General features: G+C 38.4%; 1 protein-coding gene across 1 annotated transcript; it reads left to right on the forward strand.

The window, feature by feature from the left end:
- The first annotated feature begins 238 nt into the window (after positions 1-238).
- DBX2 (developing brain homeobox 2) lies at positions 239-21,225 on the forward strand. The gene is made up of 4 exons (XM_008587716.1): positions 239-263; positions 1,822-1,917; positions 14,303-14,490; positions 20,564-21,225. The coding sequence occupies exons 1-4, from the start codon at positions 239-241 to the stop codon at positions 20,894-20,896; spliced, it is 642 nt and encodes a 213-aa protein (XP_008585938.1). The 3' UTR covers positions 20,897-21,225.
- The last annotated feature ends 532 nt before the right edge of the window (positions 21,226-21,757 follow it).

Consider the following 21,757-nt stretch of genomic DNA (forward strand, 5'->3'; position numbering starts at 1 on the left):
GCATCCAAGACCTACTGAAGTAGCAACGTGTGTTTTAACAAACTTTCCACTTGATTCTAATTCACATTAAAGTTTGAGGCCTACCTGTCATTCCAGAATCCACACCAAAGCTGGGAACTCAGAAATAAATAGGAGGCGTGTGTGATGGTGGTAGTGGTGGAGTGGTGGAAATTAAAAGAAAACTAATCCACAGGTTGAGAAAAGCTGTAAGAATTGAATACACAAAGTAGTCCTGAAGATGAGTATCACAAAGATTTCAGAGCGTAAGTACGCTCTGTAGCCGAACATGGCTGCTTGTGATTCCTGGATGTTCTGCTGCTAATGAGCTATCTCACCCTGCTCAATTGATTCAACCCCTCCTAGTCTCAGTTCACTTATATGAGGGTACTTCAAAGAGTTCATGGAGAAAGGGAATTAAAAGATAATACAAATCTTTCCATGAACTTTTTGATGTACCCTTGTATGTGTAAGAGGAAGAATTAATTCTTGATCCTAATTTTTTCCCCTGTGAAAACCAGGGAAGTTCCTATCTGTTAGTAACTGAACAAATGATCTTCAAAACTAAAACTTTACTATTTAGAATGTGCTAGGCACTCTGCAGGGTATGTCATGGTAAAAGCAAGTACTCACTTTCAGGGAATCTGAACCTGCATTTATTTGTATCTTATTAAAGGACATGGTGTAGTTAAGGCACTTAACCAAAGCCTGGCCTGTAGTAAGTGCTCAATAAAGGAGTTATTATTCACTTTCAATGACATTCTTCATAGCTATTTTTTACTTACTGAGGAATGGAGTTTAAAATTTCACTTAAAATGTTCAATTCAAATGAAATGATTTATCGTTGCTATGATGGTTTTATAGTCAAACTATTAGAACAACTTATGATAATAATAAAATTTCAAAAAAAATTCTTATAGAACTTTTTGGACACCAAAATGGGGCGCCTTTTCATACCTTTGCTATACAAGTAATCATAGCTATTCCATGCATATCCCTTGAAAATTTTATAAAGAGTAGAGTACAGTAAAATGAGCAGAACAGAATTATATGGCAACTCACTATACTATAAAATACAAATGCTTTCAGGCTAACTAGATTTCTCTTGATAAAATGAGATTATTCTCAAATACTTTGAAACACTTAAATGTGATTTAAAAAATACCACTTTTTTGTTATGGAATTTCTCAGTAAATTAACTAATAACAGCTTTGGAATCCGATTAACTATATTTCAAATAACCTTCTGAAAATAATGCAGTGATATAATCTCTTTAAAAATTAAACTTAAGTACATAACATTTAAATTGTTTCTTGGTAAGTAGAATATCTAGGGCTGTGCTATTTAATATCATAATCCCTAGCCACTTGAGTCTATTTAAATTAAGTTAGATTAAAAATTCTCTTAACCATTCATACTAGCCACATTTCAAGTGCTCAGTAGTGACATGTGGACACCATACTGGACAGAGCAGGCATAGATATTTCCATCACAGATGGATTTCTTGGATGGTATTACTCTAGGGTTAAGGAAATACTTGATATTTACTATTTGTAATTATGACCACACAGAAAATGACCTATTAAGCTTGGTATTTAATAGCTTGAATCTTTTCCCCACTTCTGCCAAGTCTTGATGAAATTATTTGGCAAACTCTTTGACAGATGAAGGCTACTTTAAAATGACTTTAATTTCAGTACAAGTTATAACTAAGTAAGGGCTCAGAAAATGAAGTGCTTCTACTTGGTGACTTTTAGGAAACTGGAGTTTTGAATATTGTCTAAAAGAAATGGCTAATCAATGAGATCAATGCTTTCTCTGCAGTGCCTCCCAAACCTTTTTTTCTGAGCGCCCCGCCATTCTACTCAGCATGCTGCGGTGGGTCCTGTCGGCGCCCTGCATCCCCCACTGCTTTTCCAAGTAAGTTTTTATGCTTCATCAGCAATGCCTCAGTTATTCTGTAAACCAAAGCAGCAGGATTTAATGTGCTCTGGAAAACTAATTGGTAATGCAATGGCAAGGAGCTAATTCCTCACTAAAAAATCACAGCGATCCTATTCAGGAGGCTTCCAGAGATTTATCAAACCTCAGCACACTGAGCAATTGTGAGCGGTTTCTAATGGCATTGAAACCCAGGGCTGACACACCAAGGAGAGCGACTTGTTTTCCGTTTGATATAAAAGATCTCAGAGGGACCAGTTTGGCTCTTTCTGAAATGTGTGGCAACATTCCTTTAAAGAAGAGAAAAGAAAGCAATGGGAAGGCAAAGAAATTGTGATGTGTAAAATTTCTATTCAGCTTAAAATGTGACACAGAAAATCATTAGGTAGGTGTCTATAGAGAATAATTTAAAATAGTCAAGATCATAAAGGAGATAAATACCTCCTGTTTACCATCTTGAGTAAAACTGACCAGAGCCGTAGGAAATATTTTTGAGAGAACTCTTCTCCAAACATTATAAAAGCAAAATTTAAAATAGTGTCTGGGGATGGAGTGGGAATGACAGACTTCCAAAGGCACAAACACTCGCACATGCAAAGAAAAATGTCTAACTAAAAGTCAAGTTCACCTTGAGCTTGAAGATTTCTAGGTCAGGTAAGAATCTGTAGGCAGAGAATTTGAGTTTATGATGAAGTAGTCCAGTGGAGGGGTGCATTCATTTCAGTTGCTCAAGAGAAAACATTTATTCAGGTTAACAGCTCTGTCAGGTGAAAGGGAACTAAGTGTTGATTCTGGCTGAAGCACACAGCTCTATCATGGTTGAATTCAGATCCCTGCTGCCTCTGTGCATGTGTTTTATGAATGTTTCAGGAGAGCAGTTGCTCAGCAGAACGATGCCTGACAAGTGAGGCAGCAAATGCTGGCCATTTAATGAGCTGCAAGCTTCTGAGCATCTCTTTAGGGGGCCGATACTTTCCCACAGAGCACTTTACATGGCTGGGACCCAACCACAATGGGTAAAAGACCCATGACCAATCGTCACTTTCACTTGGCTCATCCACACGCGACCTCACCACGATTTTTCACTCTGCAGATGAACTTTAGGAACCATTTCACATGGAAAAGGCTTGGGCAAGGGTCAGTTGCCCTTTTGTATGGCCATAAAGCAAAGCTCTGTGTGTCAGTCTTTTCTCCTGTCTCACATTCCGAGCGAATTTCTGGACACCATTTAAAGCACTTGACTGAAAAATAAAGCAGTGAATGAAGCTGACTTTTATAGACTCATTCTAGCTCATCTTCCCATATAACCCTGTCCACCTGAAAAGGGATTTAGTGGATGAGCTGAGTGTGTACAGGGACTTGCTGAATACATAGGGCCCATTATCAACTGTGGGGATTGTTTATTAACCAGGACTGATACACTACTATTTTGGAAGTGACCTATTAATTGTCCATTTAACTAGGATGTATTGAATTCAAATAGAAAAATAGAAACCATGACTAAACCTTTTACTCACTCCTTCAAGGTGGTCTGCTATGAGGGCAATTGAAAACTGTCATGCAAATTAAGGAGATATTTATCACCATATATTATAGTATCAGGAAAAGACTTCTGAAGTAGAGACTTAAAACCCAAATATCTGATATCATATCATAGTGGTATCTCTGTAGAATTAAATCTTGTGGAGCTAGATTCCAGAAGTGGACTTTAAATGAGGTCCCACACTTAGTTTCAATTATTTTACCTTGATATAATACTGATCTTTTACTTTAGAAAATCTCTGGCAGTACAGTTCAGGTAAGTGGAAATGGACCAAAAAATTCCATGTGACAGGTGGATGTTCATGTATGTATGTGTGAGTGTGTGTGTATTTACTGTATAGTGGTGTTTTAAGAGTCTCTAAGCCATAAAAGTTTGGGTCAGTTTATTGAATGGGAAAAAAAAGTTGGGCCAGTTTAATAAATAGAGCACATAAAAGTAATGCTAAAGATGTTTCCTAGATAGCTTTATCTTCTCGTTTGCTTGAAAAATTACATTAGGCAGGTCTCATTTTCCTCCATCTGCTTCTCAGTCTTTCCCACTTTGTGCCTTTTGCCTAACTGTTGTAAATTATGGTGTTTATCCCTGGAGGTTTATAAAGTCCTGTGTTTATCTTTTTTCCCCCAATTTTAAATAAACATACAAGCTGAAAATCAGCACAGCTCACAAGGATAGAAAATGCTGCACTTGGTTTGTCTCTCTTTCTAAAGTTGGAGTTATAAAACAATTTAGAGATGCCACAACTGTTTTTAATAAATGCTGGTGTTTCATATTATTAGTTACAACTCTAAAATGAATTTCTTATTTTCTTGTTTGTAATGTTTGTACATATTGGCAACAAATAATGAAATGCTAGAATTATGGTGTCAATAAAAAATTTTACATAAGTAAGCATGATACCAGGGAACAGTTAATAAGGTTTACATCTGCACAGTAATCCTTTTTATTTTAGGCATTTACTAGGTTTTCTTTTTCCTTCTTTTTTTAATAATAAGAACAATTTTTATGCCCAAGGTTTTAAATTATTTTCCATTGTACAAATGAAGGAAAGTGAATTGTCCAAGTAAACTTGTATTAGGTTTCAGCTTGGACAGCCAAAATTAAGGTTTATACTAAAAGTTTTAATAACTGATGAAATCAGTGGCCCCCATCATTGTTTCACAATATTGACTTCCCTCTTTCAAAAGGGTAGGATTGGATCAACACATTGGTAATTATGCAAGAGAAAGATCATTTTGACTCTTTTAACATGATTCATTTGCTTATTGTTGACTTAGTTTTTCTTGTTAATGGCTTAGATTTACAAATGACTTTTTGTTGCAATGTGGAAACAATCATTCATCCAGTGCCCTTCTTACATATAGTAAAAAGTTTAACAGGCTATTTAAGCACAACCCTTACAGTGGGGAAAAATTAAAAGGCAGTGGTAAAAGTTCTCCCCTCCCCCAAAGCTGTGTATGGAAAATCTTTGATATTGCATCCATAAAGTTCTTTTCAAAATAACACATTTCTCCACTAAAATGGAATGGAAAGTTGTGGAAATTATGTAAATAATGACTTTTTAGAAACTACCCGAAAAAGTATAGGAATCTTAATTATGGAGACTAGCTAATTGAATTAATCAGATAATTATTTTGTTTTGCCTTCAAGTAACCAACTTGAACTCGGCCTTTTAAGAATTTTATGCTTTAAAAGACAAAGTTTAAATTCAGAGCAACGTTATAAAAATCTGAGGAGGGAAATTACCCTTCTGGAACAAACTGCTCTGCATTTTTCTTGAGAGATGAGCTTATATTCTACATTTTGAGATCATTTTAGTATCTTCTTTTTCTTGTTAAAACATTAAAGAACATAATATACTTGCCAAGTTTGAATTTAGGATTTTGTTGAAGGCAGCAGGGAAGAGACATTATTTTTATTGTTGTGAATGTGGGTTGGTTCTGTGAGTTTCCCTTTCAAAGATGGAAAATGCTCTGATTAGTATTCTTGCCACCTGACCTGGCCATGCTCTCCTTTACTGCTCTCAGCTGGAGTGGTGAGCCGGCTGAGGAAACTGACCAGGACCTATGGGAATCCACAAAAGGCTTCATATAAATATTTTTTTTATAGGGATTTGACTTTAGCACTGTAAAATCTTCAGAGGGGTGCAGCATTTTTTGACGTCGTTTAAAACAAAATTGAGTGTGTGTGATAAGTTGAATATAGGTTTTGACTTCTCAAAAGTGAAGGGAGGGGTGTTCCATAGGTAAATGACATTGGTCAACCAAGAAGAATGTTTAAAGGAGTCAAAGACTAAAGACAATAGATTTTCCTAATTGGTGGCTGTATTCAGCAGTTCTAGAGAGATAGTGGAAGTACTGGAGTAACATTTGTTTTTTCTCCCCGAATGTTCTAAGCAGTAGTGAGAGGGCAGGAAGTGGGTGGGTGATGGGGGAAGGGGAGCTGCTTAGCAATATGGGAGGTTTGTCTCTGATCTTGTCTAGAGCCCTCACCTGAACATAACATGAAATCTAACAGGGCTGCTTATGAAGTTTTGATTTTAGCTTCACTGGAACAAGTGCACAAGCACACAGTTGGGGAGGGGAGAATGGGCTGAGCAGAACAAAGTAGGAAAGGTATGTGCTGTCAGCTCAGGATGGGTCTATATAATGATAGGGGAATGTTGAATTGTGCTTTTAGAAACAGACTGTCCAGAACAAGGGCGATCACAGTCCTTCTGAATTTTGAAATGGCCAGACTGTCTACATCTGTTCAGTTCTGGGGGCCCACTTCAAAAGGTACATTGGACAAACTCTTATATTAAAAACCAGGTTAAGGGGCTGGACAGTTAGCTCAGTTGGTTAGAGTGCAGCCTTGTAACACCAAGGTCAAGTGTTCAGATCCTGTACTAAAGACAAGGGTTCAGATCCTGATTCAGAACCTGCCACCAAAATAAAAATAAAAACAAAAACAAAAGCAGGAGCATTAAGAGGTAGGCATCAACTAGAATAGTGAAGGATCTGTATGACTAGTCAGGAATTTTGAAAGAAATTGAGTGTTCTGGGGCTGGAGAAGAGAAATGATAGGGAGGACGTGAGAATTATCTTCAAATTAGATCTACTGTGTGCAACATAGATATAAAGGGTAGAACTGGGACTAATGAGTACAGTTTAGGAGGAAGTTAAGTTTGCGATTGATATAAGGGAAAAATTTCTAGCAAATCAAGTTATATGATAAACATTGTCATTATTACCACATGGCATTTCCAAATACCAGATTTATAGAGATTGGAGGATAGATTTTTAAATAGCGCAGGTTAGACAAATGCTATATCTTCTCTCTCCAAACTTTAAATCTACAGAAATTAGCATTTCCAAATACCAGATTTATAGAGATTGGAGGATAGATTTTAAAATAGCGCAGGTTAGACAAATGCTATATCTTCTCTCTCCAAACTTTAAATCTACAGAAATTACATAAGATGCACACTAGCATGTACACACACACACACACACACACACACACACACACACACACACGAAAATATGAAGGGTAAGGACACACTTCATGGAAGAGAAGACTCTAGAAGAGAAACCCCTGAAAGACAGGAAACAGGAAGTTGCAACTGTTAGGAATGCTGCTGCTGGAAAAGCTGCTCACAGACAGGAACCATTCCGCATTTGAGGAAAGCTGACTCCAGGCAGGAGAGACATAGACTGGGTTTGAAATAATTGTGTTTGAGGAAATAGTTAATGGAGGCTGATGGCGTTTTAGCTGGCCTGTTGGAGAGGCCTGGATTAAACAAATGACCTCTTGTTTCTTCCAGCTCTGGGACGCTATTGAATCTATATAAAAGGATGAAAGAATTCTGTTTCTGAAAGAGTTGTTGGTAGCCTCCAGCTTGAGCTGAACTGAAATAATCTTATGTACTTTTTACTCAAAGCCTCGGAGGTGCTTCATAGACTTGTGCTATCACTTTTCTTACAAAGTCAGTTTTTACAAAGTCAGTAATTAGTTTTTAATATGAAAGACTGTAAACTAGAAAGCCAGCCTTAAATAACATGGCTTATTAGGAGGGACCTTCGTACAGCACTCCCTGGCCTGCTGTGACCCCAGGGTGGCCCAGATAGGGAACGGCCGCTGGTAGGAAACAGGAAACAGAGCAAGGCCAGTACCACGGCAGGGTTTAGAAGCTCTGATGGGACAAAGGGCAGCACTGGGCATGCGTGGTCCAGAGCCTTTACAGGGCTTCCTGAAGCAATGAAGTGAGAGGATGTGAGACAAAGGAAGCTGCCCCAAATGAGGTCAATAATCTGGAGATTTGGATGAGTCCAGGAGAGTGTAAACATCACACAAATTACTGGCGCATTGTTAACGCCCTGGGGTTTTGTTGTATTCCAGTGGTGGAAAGACAGGGCAGAGCTCCAGCTATGTGCTCTTGGGCTGATGTCTAGAAAGTGACTGTATAGGGTCCCTCTTTGTTTTGTAGGACTCGCTGCCTGCTATAAATAGCACTGCCCTGTCTTTAGAGTTAAGACATGTTTTCTAGAGATCGGGGCAATGGGGAGAGTCGATGGATGGCTACCACAAGATTACCTAATGCTGTGTTTCTCTGTCTCTCCCCACCTTTTCTCCTCAACAATATCATGCACACACAGCACACCTCTATGTGTAGGGCTCTTCACTAGGTCCTTCACACAAGGTTTCTCTGGACGATGGAGACTGGGGAGCATCTCAGGATCCAGGAATCATGCTTTTGAAAAGTTTTCTATCCCATGTCATTCTGCCCTTTTGATAAGACTCTCCCCACTTCCCTGCCTCTTTCCCTGCCCACTCACAACTCTGACAATCTTTGGTGTAATTTTAAAGAGTATTTATTTGCTTTGCTCTGCTTTGATGTGTGACCTCAATTGCACAACTTAACTTTCTGGAGCCTTAGTTTTTTTCCTATGAAAAATGGGGATGTTAATATCTACCTCTAGAGATCGTTAATAAGGATTATATGACATGATGCACATACTTGACACATACATCATTGAATTGTCCAAATATATATGTTGAGCCTAAAATATATGGAAGTTGCATTATAAAATTATGATAATGATATCCTCAAATTGATAGAGCCTGTAGCACCTTGAATTGGTAACTCCAGCTTTTAAAGCCTTATTTCTGCTATATGCCTTATACTATGTATATGTTTATTTTTATTTTTATATTATTTTTTTTTGTCACCTGGAAGTCTCCATACAACTCAGACATTTGTCATGAATCTAGGAATTGTTGGAAGTGTTTGTTGCTCATAGCTTTTCAGTAGCTTCTGAGAGATTTTTGAGTCACCACCAAGCTCTTGAAATCCTAATATGTGTTTTCCAGGTATAAATTTGGTCACTTATTTGTAGGTTTAGAGGGTATAAAAATGGTGTAGGTTCATCAGTGTGGTTCATGGTTAGATCCAGAGATAGCCCATAAAAGACGCATGGCTGAGACACGGGGCGGAGCATCCGTGGTTGTAGAAGCAGGTTTGTAATATGCTTCTTGTAGGAACCCGAGACAGGCAACCAGCAAAGAAAGGAAGGATGTGATATTCTTTATCTTTGTCATAATTTTGCTTGTTGGTTTGGTTATATTTGTGTTTGTTATAGGGCAGGAAACCTGAGGACCAGACCCGGGAGTTAACCATTTTGCCCTCCCAACCCCTCCAGGTCTTTCTTTTAGAGATTGAGGTCTGGTTTGGGTTCATGCCCCACAAAACGTTAGTATCTACCACAATGGTGGTAATAATTTATTTGTAGATTCCCATGATAGGAATCTTATTTTTCATTACTTAAAAATAGTTCATTAGGAAAACATATGGGTTTCTATTAAAAATGTTAGGGGCATTTAAATAAATTTTATTTCCCCATTGTTTAATTTTACCATGAAGACCTTGGTGATGAAGGGGCTAAAACAGGTGGAATTTTGAGCCTTACTTATAAAAACTGTACTTAGAAAAAATCATTAATGTGGATATTTTTTACTCTACCTTTACAGGTCTGTAAATTTGTTTTGGACTCTAAATGTAAAAAGTTTTATTAACTCAGAAAATGTTTGCATTTCTAAAATGCTAGGTTGGTCATGTCCTTCTTGAAAGACTTCCCTTGACTAATTACAACCTAAACTAGTTTAAGTCACCTTTGTCCTAATGTACCTTCCCAGCTTATCTCTGTGTTCTTCCTAGTCATACCTGCAATCTGGAAACACCAGGCTGTGTGAGATTCGTAGATCCATCATTTTTCATACTTGTCTTCACTGGGCTTCATGCCTCTGCAAATATTAATCCCTCTGCTCTGCCTGTCTTTCCCTAGGTTGCCAGCAGGAGGAATTGCTATTCTACTTGCTGGGCCTACTTTGTTGGCCTCCCAGACTCAGTGCTGTACATGCCTTCTGTGCTATGGTCTGTGGTTACTCTATCGTAGTAATCTCACTCTATTACGACTGTGCTCTTCTTGGGCCATTCGTGGTCAAGTCTGAAGACCTTAAGGATGGAATGGATTCATCTTCAATTGTCAGTCAGCAAGAGCTCGATACCTCTGTCTAGTTATTCCCAAAAAGTTGCTATAATGTTTGCTTGTTTCCATTAGAAAAGAAAACCAAACTTAAAATGTAGACAGGGAAACGATTATTTGTCTGTAATTCTTTAATAGCCTATCTTAGTGTTTATTTTTGCCTTTTTAATCTTCATTTCTCTGCATTCTTAGTTAGTTGTAAGCATAGTATACATCTCATGTATCATGCTTTAAAAAATTATAATGTATTTTCTTTGCTGTTGCCTGATCTTCATAGTCCTCATCTTTAATGGTTCTTTAAAATTTCACCAAGTGGATGATTTACTTACAAGCTTTTTTTGCCTTTGGATATTTAGTTTTTTATCCTAATTTTTAATACTTATGGCTCTAGAAATGTTTGATTGGATACATTTACAAATTAAGAATGCCGTAATGCAGAGGTGATGGAGTTTGGATGTGTTGTCCCCTCTAAAACTCATGTGGAATTTTGATCCCCAATGTGGCAGTGTTGGAAACTGATTGAGTCATGGGGGTGGATCCCTCATGAATGGATTAATGCTCTCCCTGGGGGAAGGGGGATAAATGAGTGAGTTCTCACTCTATTAGTTCCCGTGAGAGCTTCTTGTTTAAAAGACCCTGGCACCTCCTCTCTCTCTCTTGCTTCCTCTTTCTTGACTCCTCTCACCACATGATCTGCTTGTACTCGCCGACTGCCTGCCACTTTCTGCTATGAGTAGAAGGAGCCTGAGGCCCATGCCAGATGCAGCTGTCCCAGAATCGTAAGCCAAATAAACCTCTTTCCTTTATAAGTTACCGAGTCTCAAGTATTTCTGTTACAGCAACACAAAATGGACTAATACAAGAGGAAAGAGCCAAGAATTTGAATTCAGAACATTTTGGTGCCAGCTGAGCTCTGTGTCATTTGTGTAGCTTTGGACCTTGACTGCTCACACTTCATCTGTAGTGAGGGATATCCATGGCATGTGACTCTTGTGAGGATCAAATGAAATTCAACAAGGGGAAGTAAAGTAGATTTGTGGGATCCTTGATGTATGCAAGGCACTGAAATTTTCTTATGCTATTTCATTGAATCCTTGGAGCAGCCTTATAAGATCAGCTGAAAGAGACTAGGTAACTTGCTCTAAGTCATGCAGGTAAGTGCCGAGATCTAAACCCACTTCTTCCATACTCCAAAGTCCTTTGTTGGAGGCTTCCAGGAGAGACATGATCCCAGCAGGTTGATCTGTACTCTGAAATAATGCAGAAGGGCCAGTTCCAAGATATCCATATCAAAGAATGTTCAGAGAAGAAAAGCATTTAGAAAAAGATGAACATGTTTAGATATTCAGATTTTTTTTTTTATCATTGATCAGTACTTCATAAAACTTCTTAAATCTCCGATAAAGAATAGTGAATCCAATTGACAAAACCTGTCTTCAAGATATGATCTCGGCATGAGACAGATAAAAAGAATTAGTGCTGTACAAGGGGAAATAATCAAGATCCCATGTGAGGATGAAGGGAAAGGGCATCAATGAAAGTAGACGTTTGTAAAGAATTGGTCTTGATTACATCCCAGGGCTATGACATTCCTAAGGAGATGCAGAGCTACAGAACTGGGAGGGAAGAGGGAGAGGTCAGTGAGGTCGCATTGTGAGGATGAACTGGAATGAGGTGTAACCCAGGGCCGAGAGATGAGCCAGGATATGTTTGTAATATTTTAGACAAATAGGAAAGGAAGCTATCATATTGGAAAGAAGCAAATAGGAAAGACACAAAATTGACAAGGTTTATTGTCATTTTCCTTGTAAAGTACAAATCAGATCATGGCAGTATTGTGTAGGGTTGAGAGGACTTGTTTTGGTATCAGCTTCCTGGCTGATTTGAAACCCTAGCTATGTGACAAAGTTACTTAGGCAAAGTTACTTACCCTTCCTAAGTTTTATTTTATTTCTGTAAAATGAGGAGAATACCAGTAGCATTTATGACATAGATTCATCATGAGGATTAAATGAAATAATGCACATTAGTGGCTTAACTGTCCGCTTAACCGTGCAGAATGAGTGCTCGGTGCATGTTTATTATTATCATGTCCTGCCCTGCTTGAGCATCTTCTCTTGATATTCACTACCTACTAGATAATGTCCCAAACCTTTGCAGTTCTCTATGCTCTAGCTCCATTCCACTCTGTAGTCTCTGTGCTAGAGCCGGGCAGGTAAAAAATCCAGCTGAGGCCATGGCAAATTGGGGGCCACATACTCCATCTAAAAGGGATGCCTGGTACTCACTCTGGTAGCTCTTCCCCCAGTGTAGTTACCTCTGAAGAGGCAATGAAACCTGGGCTTCACATGAAACCTTCTAGTTACTAAATCTAGACAACTAAATCAGAATTCTTAACCAACATCTACAACTGAACAAAGCCCATCTGCAGGCTGGATGTGGTTTCCAGCTTACAATCTCTGCTTCATGCCTTTCCCCAGCCTTGCAGACTTCTTGCTTTTCTTTGTATGGACTTTATTCCTTTGTGCCTTAATTCTTCAGACATGCTAGCCACTGCCTGGGGTGGCCTTGGTTCTTTCTCTCTTTGACTGGAATGTTGTTTTAGACTTAGCTAAACTTGTTTTCTCTGAACTCATCATTTCCTCCTTTGTAATGCCAGAGCACATTGCAGATCATTCTGGTCTAGTACTTACGACCTTCATTTACTAGTTTATTCACTGAATAATTATCAGGCACCAAAATGTTATCAGCTACAACTGTAAACCAGTGTCCCAGCTCTCCTGGTGCCTGCATTATGGAGTGTCCATCCTCCCATAGAAGATAAGCTTCTTTAGGGCAGGGGCCATGGTCTCAGCTGGATTTAGCCTTGTGAACCTGATACCCAGTGAATTAGTTTCCTCTTGCTGCTGTAACAGATTCCCACAAATTTAGTGTCTTAAAACAGTACATACTTATCTTACAGTTATTGAGGTTAGAAGCCTGAAATGGGTCACTGGACTAAAATCCAGGTGTCAGCAATCTGTTTTCCTTTTGGAGGCTTGAGGGAGAATTGGTTTCCTTGCCTTTTCCAGCTTCTTGAGGCTGCCTGAATTTCTTGGCTTGCAGCCCCTTCCTTCATCTTCACTGCAAGAAGTTTAGCATCTTCAAATCTGTCTCTGGCTATGGACTCCTATTTTGCCTCCCTCTTCTATTTATAGGGACCCTTGTGATTACACTGGGCCCATCTGGGTAATTCAGGATACTCGCCTCATCCCAGGGTCAGTTGATAAGTAAACTCAATTCCATTTGCAACCCTAATTCCCCCTTGCCATGTAATGTACCATATTCACAAGTTCTGGTGATTAGGACACGGATATCTTTGGGAGGGTCATTATTCTGCCTGCCACACCTGGGAAGGAGAATGAGTGAATGAAAATGAATGAATGAATGATGAATGCATGTGAACTCTCAGAGGATGGGAACCACTATTGTGCTAGCCACAAAATGGCTGAAAAAGTAGTAAATGCCTCTGACTTCAAGGAGTTGATGATCAGTGAAATTGGATGGGGGGCTGGTGATGGTGGCTGAGAGTCCTTCTGCTCCCTCTTTGGATCTCAGATTAAACATCTTGGACTCTTGCAAACTTTCTCTGACATCCCAGATTTAGACTGGACCCCTTGATTTGTGTTCCCAAAGTACCCTCGTTAGGAATACTTCGTCACACTTGTGATGCTAACTCAATGGATGCCCTTCCATTAGATTTTACAGGTAATGAGGACAATAAAACATATCTGTTTCATTTCTGAATGTATACTATTCAGAGTGCCTATCATAGGGTAAGTGTTCAAATATTTGATGAAAAAATGAATGAGTAAATAAATAAATGAGGAATTAGAGAAAATCCAAGAGTTTAAACTACCCACTACTTGTTCTGTAGTAGGGCTTTGTAACCTGAGACCATGGACTTTCCAACAGAGCAGGCGAAATTAGGAGGACAAACATATGTGCCACCCACCCCCCCAACTCCCGGGTGGCAAAGAGCATTTATCAGATTCTCGAAGGAGTTCATAACCAAAACAAGGTTAAGAAATACTTCTCTAAGTGTGAAGAGTTCAGAGAAGAGATAATTTGGCCATGGTTCAGATAGGAGAATACCGTACTCTTCTGGGAAAGACAGACTGACTTCTTTTTAAAGCTAACTGGCTTTTTGTATCTCCCCTCCCCAGGAGAAGAAAAGGTGCTGCCTTTCCTGACACAGGATTCTAATTCTAAAGCTCGGAGGGGCATTTTAAGAAGAGCTGTCTTTTCTTCCCCTCCCCAGGAGAAGAAAGGGTGCTGCCTCTCCTGACACAGGATTCTAATTCTAAAGCTCGGAGGGGCATTTTAAGAAGAGCTGTCTTTTCTGAGGATCAGAGAAAGGCTCTGGAGAAAATGTTTCAGAAGCAGAAATATATCAGCAAAACAGATCGAAAGAAACTTGCCATCAACTTGGGCTTAAAGGAATCACAGGTACTAATGAGCAGGAAGGGGTCTACTGCTCCTGATTTCTGAAGGAATAAAGTGAAATCCATTCAATTGGCAAATATTTCTTGTTCTAGCATAGTGCTGGACCCTGAGGCGTTCTTGAAATACTTTTCATAATTTTTTAGTGGGTAGAAATACTCGTATATGTTCTTATTTGGAAATAAGTCCATTTGTTGCCATTGGGCTGATGGATTGTTCCCAGATGAAGAGAAATGCCAAAGATGTGATATTTACATGATAAATTGTTTGCTCTGTATTCAGAGAAGCAGGCTAAATAATTTCTTACAAAAGCAGAAACCAATTCTCCTGTCTTTCTCTTCATTTTCAATTTAAAATGAAAGCATGAATGACTCATGAATACCTCTTAATGGGTTTCATTTTGCACTTTGCATTTATGTCCAATCCAGTTAAGTAATTTTGCATCTGCAGCACTTACACACCTTTCTTGTACATTAATGTTTTGTGTAATTGTGAATGAAACTTTCTGGCTTTTGGGGGGTCCAGAATACTTTATTTAAAGTATTCTTTATTATAAATAATTAACATCATAAGGCACTGGCATTTTCCTATTTAATCATCTTTTTAATCACCATATGAAGTGAGCACAATAATCATTCCCGTTTTTTAGATGAAGACATGTAGAGCACTGAACATAAGCCTAATGTTATGTTGCAAAGCTGTTTTGGAGCTGGGCTCCCACTCCAGGCAGCCTGACTTTGGCGTTTGTGTTCTCCTTAACCTAGAATCACCATGGAGAGTTATTCAGGGTGTTCACTGTACAAGGGAAATCTGGCCGAAGGGGATGGTGGCAGCTGAAAGGTACTCTGCTTGCCAACCTAGGTTTCCTGGTGCAGGCCTACAGCCACCTAGATTTTTCAAATTAGCATAAAGCCCTGAAGGGCTACCAGAGGCTCTGTCTTAACCAATATGTTCTATTCTTCCTCACTACGAATGACCTGGTTTGTAACTTGGGACCTTATTAAACCCAGTTTTTATTGGATGAAACTCTCCTTAACCTTGCTTCCTTTCCCTAGGGAAGTGATCTGTCTCTGTAAACCCCCTTCAGACCCGCACAAACTTTTTTGAGTAGCGGGAAGCAGAATGTGGAGTGGTAGAGGGCAATCAGCTCAGATCAGCCAGTCTATGCCCTCCTTGCTGTGTGGTGCTAATGATCCCATAACCTTAATTGATTGATCCGTGCCTCAGTTTCTCATTTAAGAAAGCAGGAACATATAGAAATGCCATCTATGTCACAGAGCAATGTGTATATGTAACAGATAAATCCGTAGGTATATCCTGATTGCCTACTGTGTGCAAGATGCTGCGTTAGGTAGGCAGTAAGAGGGAATATTGATAAACGCAAAGTAAGACATACTCTTTGTACAGGAACTTGTACACCTAGTGGAAGGTCATGAAAAGTTAAACAATGTAAGATGATATAATAATACAGGGGACATCACCTAGTAGGTTAGATATACTGCCAAATAAGGAAGCTAGGTGAGTAGTTCTCAAAGCTATGCAACTGTGGAGCTTTATGTTAATCCACATCTCTGGAAAGGACACCCTTATGACAGGTCCTTATGCCTCCTGGGGAGTCTAGTGACGGAATTGTCCTCAGATGAGCTGTTGGGCCTGAGTGAGCACTGCACGGGGGCTCAGTAGACCTGGCCTACATCTCATTGGTGTGGATAAAAAGCCCCATAGTTAGAGGGGAGAAAATGTGCAGGTTCGGGGGGCTGGGGAGCCTTTGCAGAGTTAGAACTAGAAGTAGGTGTTAAAAGATGGATAGTATCTGGTTTTGATCTCACAGTGCTCTGAGAAAGTGTGAAAATCTCTGATAGTAAATATCGTGCTCCTAAAAAGAGACTCTTGAAAAGAGAATGCAACTACCATATTAAAAAAAATGTATGGGGGGGTGACTATAATCTCTCTCCACCCTCCAGAAAGCAACAGTTTTCCTATTTGTATGTTATCTTCTGCTTCTTATACATAAGCATATAGTTTTACATAGTTATTTGTATTGTTTTTAAAATTCAGGTGCCTCAGGAAAGAATGCTTTTTGTCTTATTGAATATGGTGGAACATCTCAGGAGTAATTTAACATTTTGTTATTTGTATACATGTCACACTATGTATGGTATTATGGTAAACTCAAACAAAAGGGAAATCAGTGCAGTTAAAAATGAAAACTCATCTTAGTCTCCTCTAATTCAACTCCTTGCTTACTACTGTTGTTTTTAAATGGCTCTTGTTTGAATATATTGACACATCATGTATGTGTCATTGTATGTGGGTTGTATATGCAGAAACATACGATAACACAAACACTTGCATAATGCTTACCACGTGCCCTCACATCTGATGTCATTTAATTCTAACAAAGATCCCATCAAATAGCTACTTTTATTACCCCTACTTTACAAATGAAAAAGCTGAGACCCAGAATTGTGTATACATATATATTTAAATAAAAAGAGAATCATACTGTGCACATATTTTGGCTTTTCCTGAAGAAGTGTACAACTCACCAGTACAACCAGCATGCAGATCAAGCAGCAGAAGCCAGAAGTCCCCCGAATATCACCTCCCAGTCACTTCCTGCTCCTTCTAGGAATATCCGCTATCCTGACTTCCAACAAAATGGATTAGTTTTGCCTGTGTTGGTACTCTATAAATAGCACCATTCAGTACATATTCTTTGTATATGACTTCTTTCACTTAACGTTGTGTTTGTGAGATTCTTCGTGTTGCATGTGGCAGTAGCTCATTCATCCTCATTGCTGTGTAGTATTACCATTACATGGGCTATCACAATCTGTCCATTCTGCTGATGGTGGACATACATGTTATTCCCAGTTTTTGGCTGTTATGAATAATGCTGCAGACAATGTATATTTATTTGTGGTTTTTCTTTTTCTTTCAAATATTGTGGAATGCATCCTTCCATGTCAGTACATACAGATCTACTTCATTCTTTTTTTGTCTTATAACAGACCATGGCATGGATATATCGTAATTCATTTAGTGATCCTCAACTTTAAGTTGCTTCCAGTTTTCACTACTGCATATCTTTATGCACTTTTAAAATATTTTTGTAAGAGGGAACTAGGAGTGGGACTTATATGTTAACATGTATGTACATTTTAAATTGTGATAGATTATAAATTCCTTTCCAGAGATAATATTGTATCAAATTAAGTACTGAATTACATCAAATTTTCACTCTTATTAACAAAAAGTCCCTTTTTGCAAACCATCCACCATTTATCATTTTAAAAAATGTGGACAGTCTCAAGGGCAATGGTATTTGCTATTTTTAATTTGAATTTTCCTAACTACCAAGAATTTGAGGGATTTTTAATCATTTACTGGCCATTTGTAGTTTGTGAATTGGCCTTTTTATGGTTGTGTAATTTTTCCTATCATATTGTCTTTTTGCTGTTATGCAGCAATTATTTTGGCTGTTAATAAATATATTTGGAATATTATGAATAGTAACATTTTCCTGTTACAGATGTTGCAAAAATCTCCAAGTCTGTGGATTTTTTTTATTGTGGTAAAATATGCATAACATAAAATTCACCCTTTTAACCTTTTTTTAAATGTTCAATTCATTTGCATTAAGAATATTCATTCACATTGTTGTGCAACCATCACCACCATCCGTTTCCAGAACATTTTTGTCTTGCAAAACTGAAACTCTGTATCCATTAAACAACTCCTAATTTCCCCCTCCCCCCAGCCCCTGGCAACCACCATTCTGCTTTCTGTTTCCATGAATGACTATTCTAAACATCTGATATGAGTGGAATCATACAGCATTTGCCCTTTTGTGACTGGAGTATTTCACTTAGCATAATTTCTTCAAGGTTCATCAATGTTGTAGCGTGTGTCAGAATTTCCTTCCTTCTTAATGCTGAATAATATCCCATTGTATGTGTATGGCCATGTTTTGTTTATCCATTTATCAGCTGATGAGCACTTGGTTGCTCCCATTTTTTGGCTGTTGTGAATAATGCTGCTATGAACACGGGCATACAAATATCTCTTCAAGTCCCTGCTTTTAATTCTTTTGAGTAGTTTGTGACTTTTTCATACATTGATGATGTGTTTATTTGTATAGAAATTTCTCATTTTTATGTAGTCAGCTCTGTCTTTTCATTTGTGGCCTCTATGTTTCATGGCATGCTTAAGAAAACATTCATCTCCTAGGGCTATAATGATAATCTCTTATATTTTCTTCTAGAACTTTTATAGTTTTTATGTTTAGCTATTTAATCCATCTGGAATTTGTCTTTGTATTTGTTAAGAGGTAGAACTTGTATGTTTTCCCCCAAATATATACATTTGTCCCAACACCATTGATTATGAAGAAACTCCTTTTGTGATTTTTATTCATTGAGATATCACAAATATTTTCAGATGTACAGGAAAGTGGAGGGAAGAAAAAACAGTAAATGTGATGAAAAAGGCAGGAATCACAAATGGGAACAAATAACTGTCTCAGTGAAAACCCATTAGAAATACTTGGCATGCTTTCTAGGAGTAAATACCCGCTGCAAATAATAAATGTGTTCATGAATAGAACCAAATGCTCTGGTATATACACATTAGTACTGTTTTCTTATGAAAAGCCTTAATCACAGGATTGTAACTGAGATCCAGTTTGTTGGACTCAATTGCCTGTGGTCAATTTCTTTTGTGGCCATTTTGAACATTGCCAATCAAGTTGAAAGAATGAAGAAATTGCTTTGCCAACCTGGAACGATCTTCTCAGAATTTTTTCTTTCATTGAGAGAAATATTTTGTTGGTGTATTTTAATAATTATTTCTTTAGATAAAAAAAAATTGCAGTTTTTGTTTTAAAATAGAAATCTACTAAACCGTTGGTATAAGGATGTAATGTAATACACAGGAAAAGAATGTGATTGGCTTTTAAGATATCAAGAAAACAATTGTGAAGTTTTCTGCTCAGCACAGTTGGCTACACAGTGGATAAACAGAGAGGTTAATAATAAAGAGAGACTGGAGCTGGGTGAGTGATATGAAGGTATGACTCAAATTAGGAACCACTATCATAAGCACTTTTGGCTTAATTACAATCAATTGTTATTTATTGAGACTAATGCTTAGAGTTTGATAAATCCCGGGAGTAATCAAGACTTGAAAACTGTATAAAGTGCAATTTATCAAAGTGTTATAAAATATATTCTTAATTTAGTCTCAAAAAACTACTGAATGTTTACAAGAGCCTGGGCCCTGGAGTCAGACAATCATGGGTTCTAGTCTAAGCACTTTCATTTTACCAGCTGTGTGAACTTGAGCTGGTCAATTTCTCCAAATCTCAGTGTTCTTACATGTGAAATGAGGACTTCTTTTTTTTTTTTTTTCCTTTTTGTGTGTCCGGCAACGGATCGCAACCCTCAGTGTCGCGCCCGTACCAGACCGACCGGCAACGGGATTGCAACCCTCGGTGTTGCACCCGCACCTCGCTCAGCCAGTGAGCGGGAACCGGTCTGTATGTGGGATCCGAACCCTCGGCGGGAGCGCCGCCGCACTCCCAAGCGGCGCACTGTAGCAGTGTGCCACCGGGCCGGCCCAAAATGAGGACTTCTTACAGCCATTGTCAGGATTGTCAGGATCAAATTGTAAAATCCACCTACTGTACTATGTAGTCCGATGCCTGGCATAAAATAAACACTTAGGTGCTATTACTAGTCCATATATTTCCTTGGGATAAATAATTTATCACAGAATAAGTGATGTTTTAAAATAAAAAGAGTCAAGTCAGTTTTGAAAGATATCAGACTTCCCAAGAAGTAACCAATTTACTACAGTCATTTTGTTTCAGAAGTGTGTGTGGAGATATTACATGCGAGTAAGTTAGTTCTCAGACATTTTTGAAGGAGTCCATGTGAAAAGCCACAGGAACTTTGCCAGGTTGGCTGTCATACTAAGGAATTCTGTAGGAGGGATAGTGGAAGCAATTACAGCTTAAAATACTAAAGTGAAATAACCTGGAACAAGTGATCATTTTCTCCAATTATTTTATCAATAGGTGAAAATTTGGTTTCAGAACCGAAGGATGAAATGGCGGAATTCAAAGGAAAAGGAAGTGCTTTCCAACAGGTGTATCCAAGAAGTAGGCCTCCAAGAGGATCCCCTCTCTCGGTCTGCTCTGGGTTTTCCTTCTCCATGTCCTTCAATATGGGAAGTCTCCCAACAGCACTCAAGTCCAAGATGGAGAGAGAATTCTCCAGAACCTTCAGAAAGACTAATCCAGGAGAGTTCAGGGGCACCCCTCCCAGAAGCAAATTCACTGCAAGGTGCCTTGTATTTGTGTTCTGAAGAAGAAGCTGGAGACAAGGGTGTACTTACTGGGGCTGTCTGAATGGAAGCGTTCTTCTGCGTTAATTTAAAAGAACACTTAACTAATAAGATTTGGACTCTAAACCAGCTAGCTAGTGCCTCGTCATTGCTTAAAACCTAACACCTTTGGAGTAATGCATGAACTAATGCTTTAGGAAACCCTCTCCAATGTTCTCTTCTTTGGTCCTAGACTCAGGCTTAATCTGTACGTGGAATAGTATCTCCCAGGAAGTACGATGGAACTGAAAAGGAAAAGAGCAATAGTTGACTCGGTCCCTGCTCTGAGTATATGTATATATGTGTGTGTCTCTATATGTGTGTACATATATAAATATTCATTAAAATGCATCAGTAGAAACTAGCTCCTCTTTAAGTATTACATTGAGTAAATTCATTTCCTTTTACATGAAGAAAAATAAACCATCGACAGAATGTTATTCATTTTTGGAAAACAATGTAAAATTTAGACTCTAGTCCAGACTTTCATACCACAAGAACATGTTTTAAAAAATTCTCTGTTTTCTGATTTCTTTTGGTATCCAGCTGTAAGTGAATTTTAACAACTCAGATCAGCAATCCTAATCAAATGAGTCACTGTGAGATACATACACTTTGAAAAATATATATTTAAAATGAACCCAGGCTGCCCATTTAGCCCAGTTGATTAGAGCACAGCTGTGTAACTCCAAGGTCAAGGGTTCAGTTTCCCATACTGGCCAGCCAATAAATAAATAAGCAAATACATAAATAAATAAAATAAACCCAACAAGCAAATTAGAATTTCTGAATATTGATTAAAATGATTGGAGACGTGAAGGAAGATGCAGCAGATGAGATGCAGGTGAAGAGCAGGGGGCTACTGCTCTCTCAGGCAAGTAGTGCC

The sequence above is a fragment of the Galeopterus variegatus genome, unplaced genomic scaffold (genome assembly GCF_000696425.1).
Source record: "Galeopterus variegatus unplaced genomic scaffold, G_variegatus-3.0.2 Scaffold4505, whole genome shotgun sequence".
Taxonomy (NCBI): Eukaryota; Metazoa; Chordata; class Mammalia; order Dermoptera; family Cynocephalidae; genus Galeopterus; species Galeopterus variegatus.

What these genes read in the sequence shown, in the direction of transcription:
- DBX2 (XM_008587716.1), top strand. Translation starts at nt 239, where the DNA reads ATGAGTATCACAAAGATTTCAGAGC. An exon ending in ATCCCCCACTGCTTTTCCAA is followed by an intron (nt 1,918 to 14,302) that starts GTAAGTTTTTAT and finishes TCCCCTCCCCAG; the next exon opens with GAGAAGAAAGGGTGCTGCCT. An exon ending in TGGGCTTAAAGGAATCACAG is followed by an intron (nt 14,491 to 20,563) that starts GTACTAATGAGC and finishes TTTTATCAATAG; the next exon opens with GTGAAAATTTGGTTTCAGAA.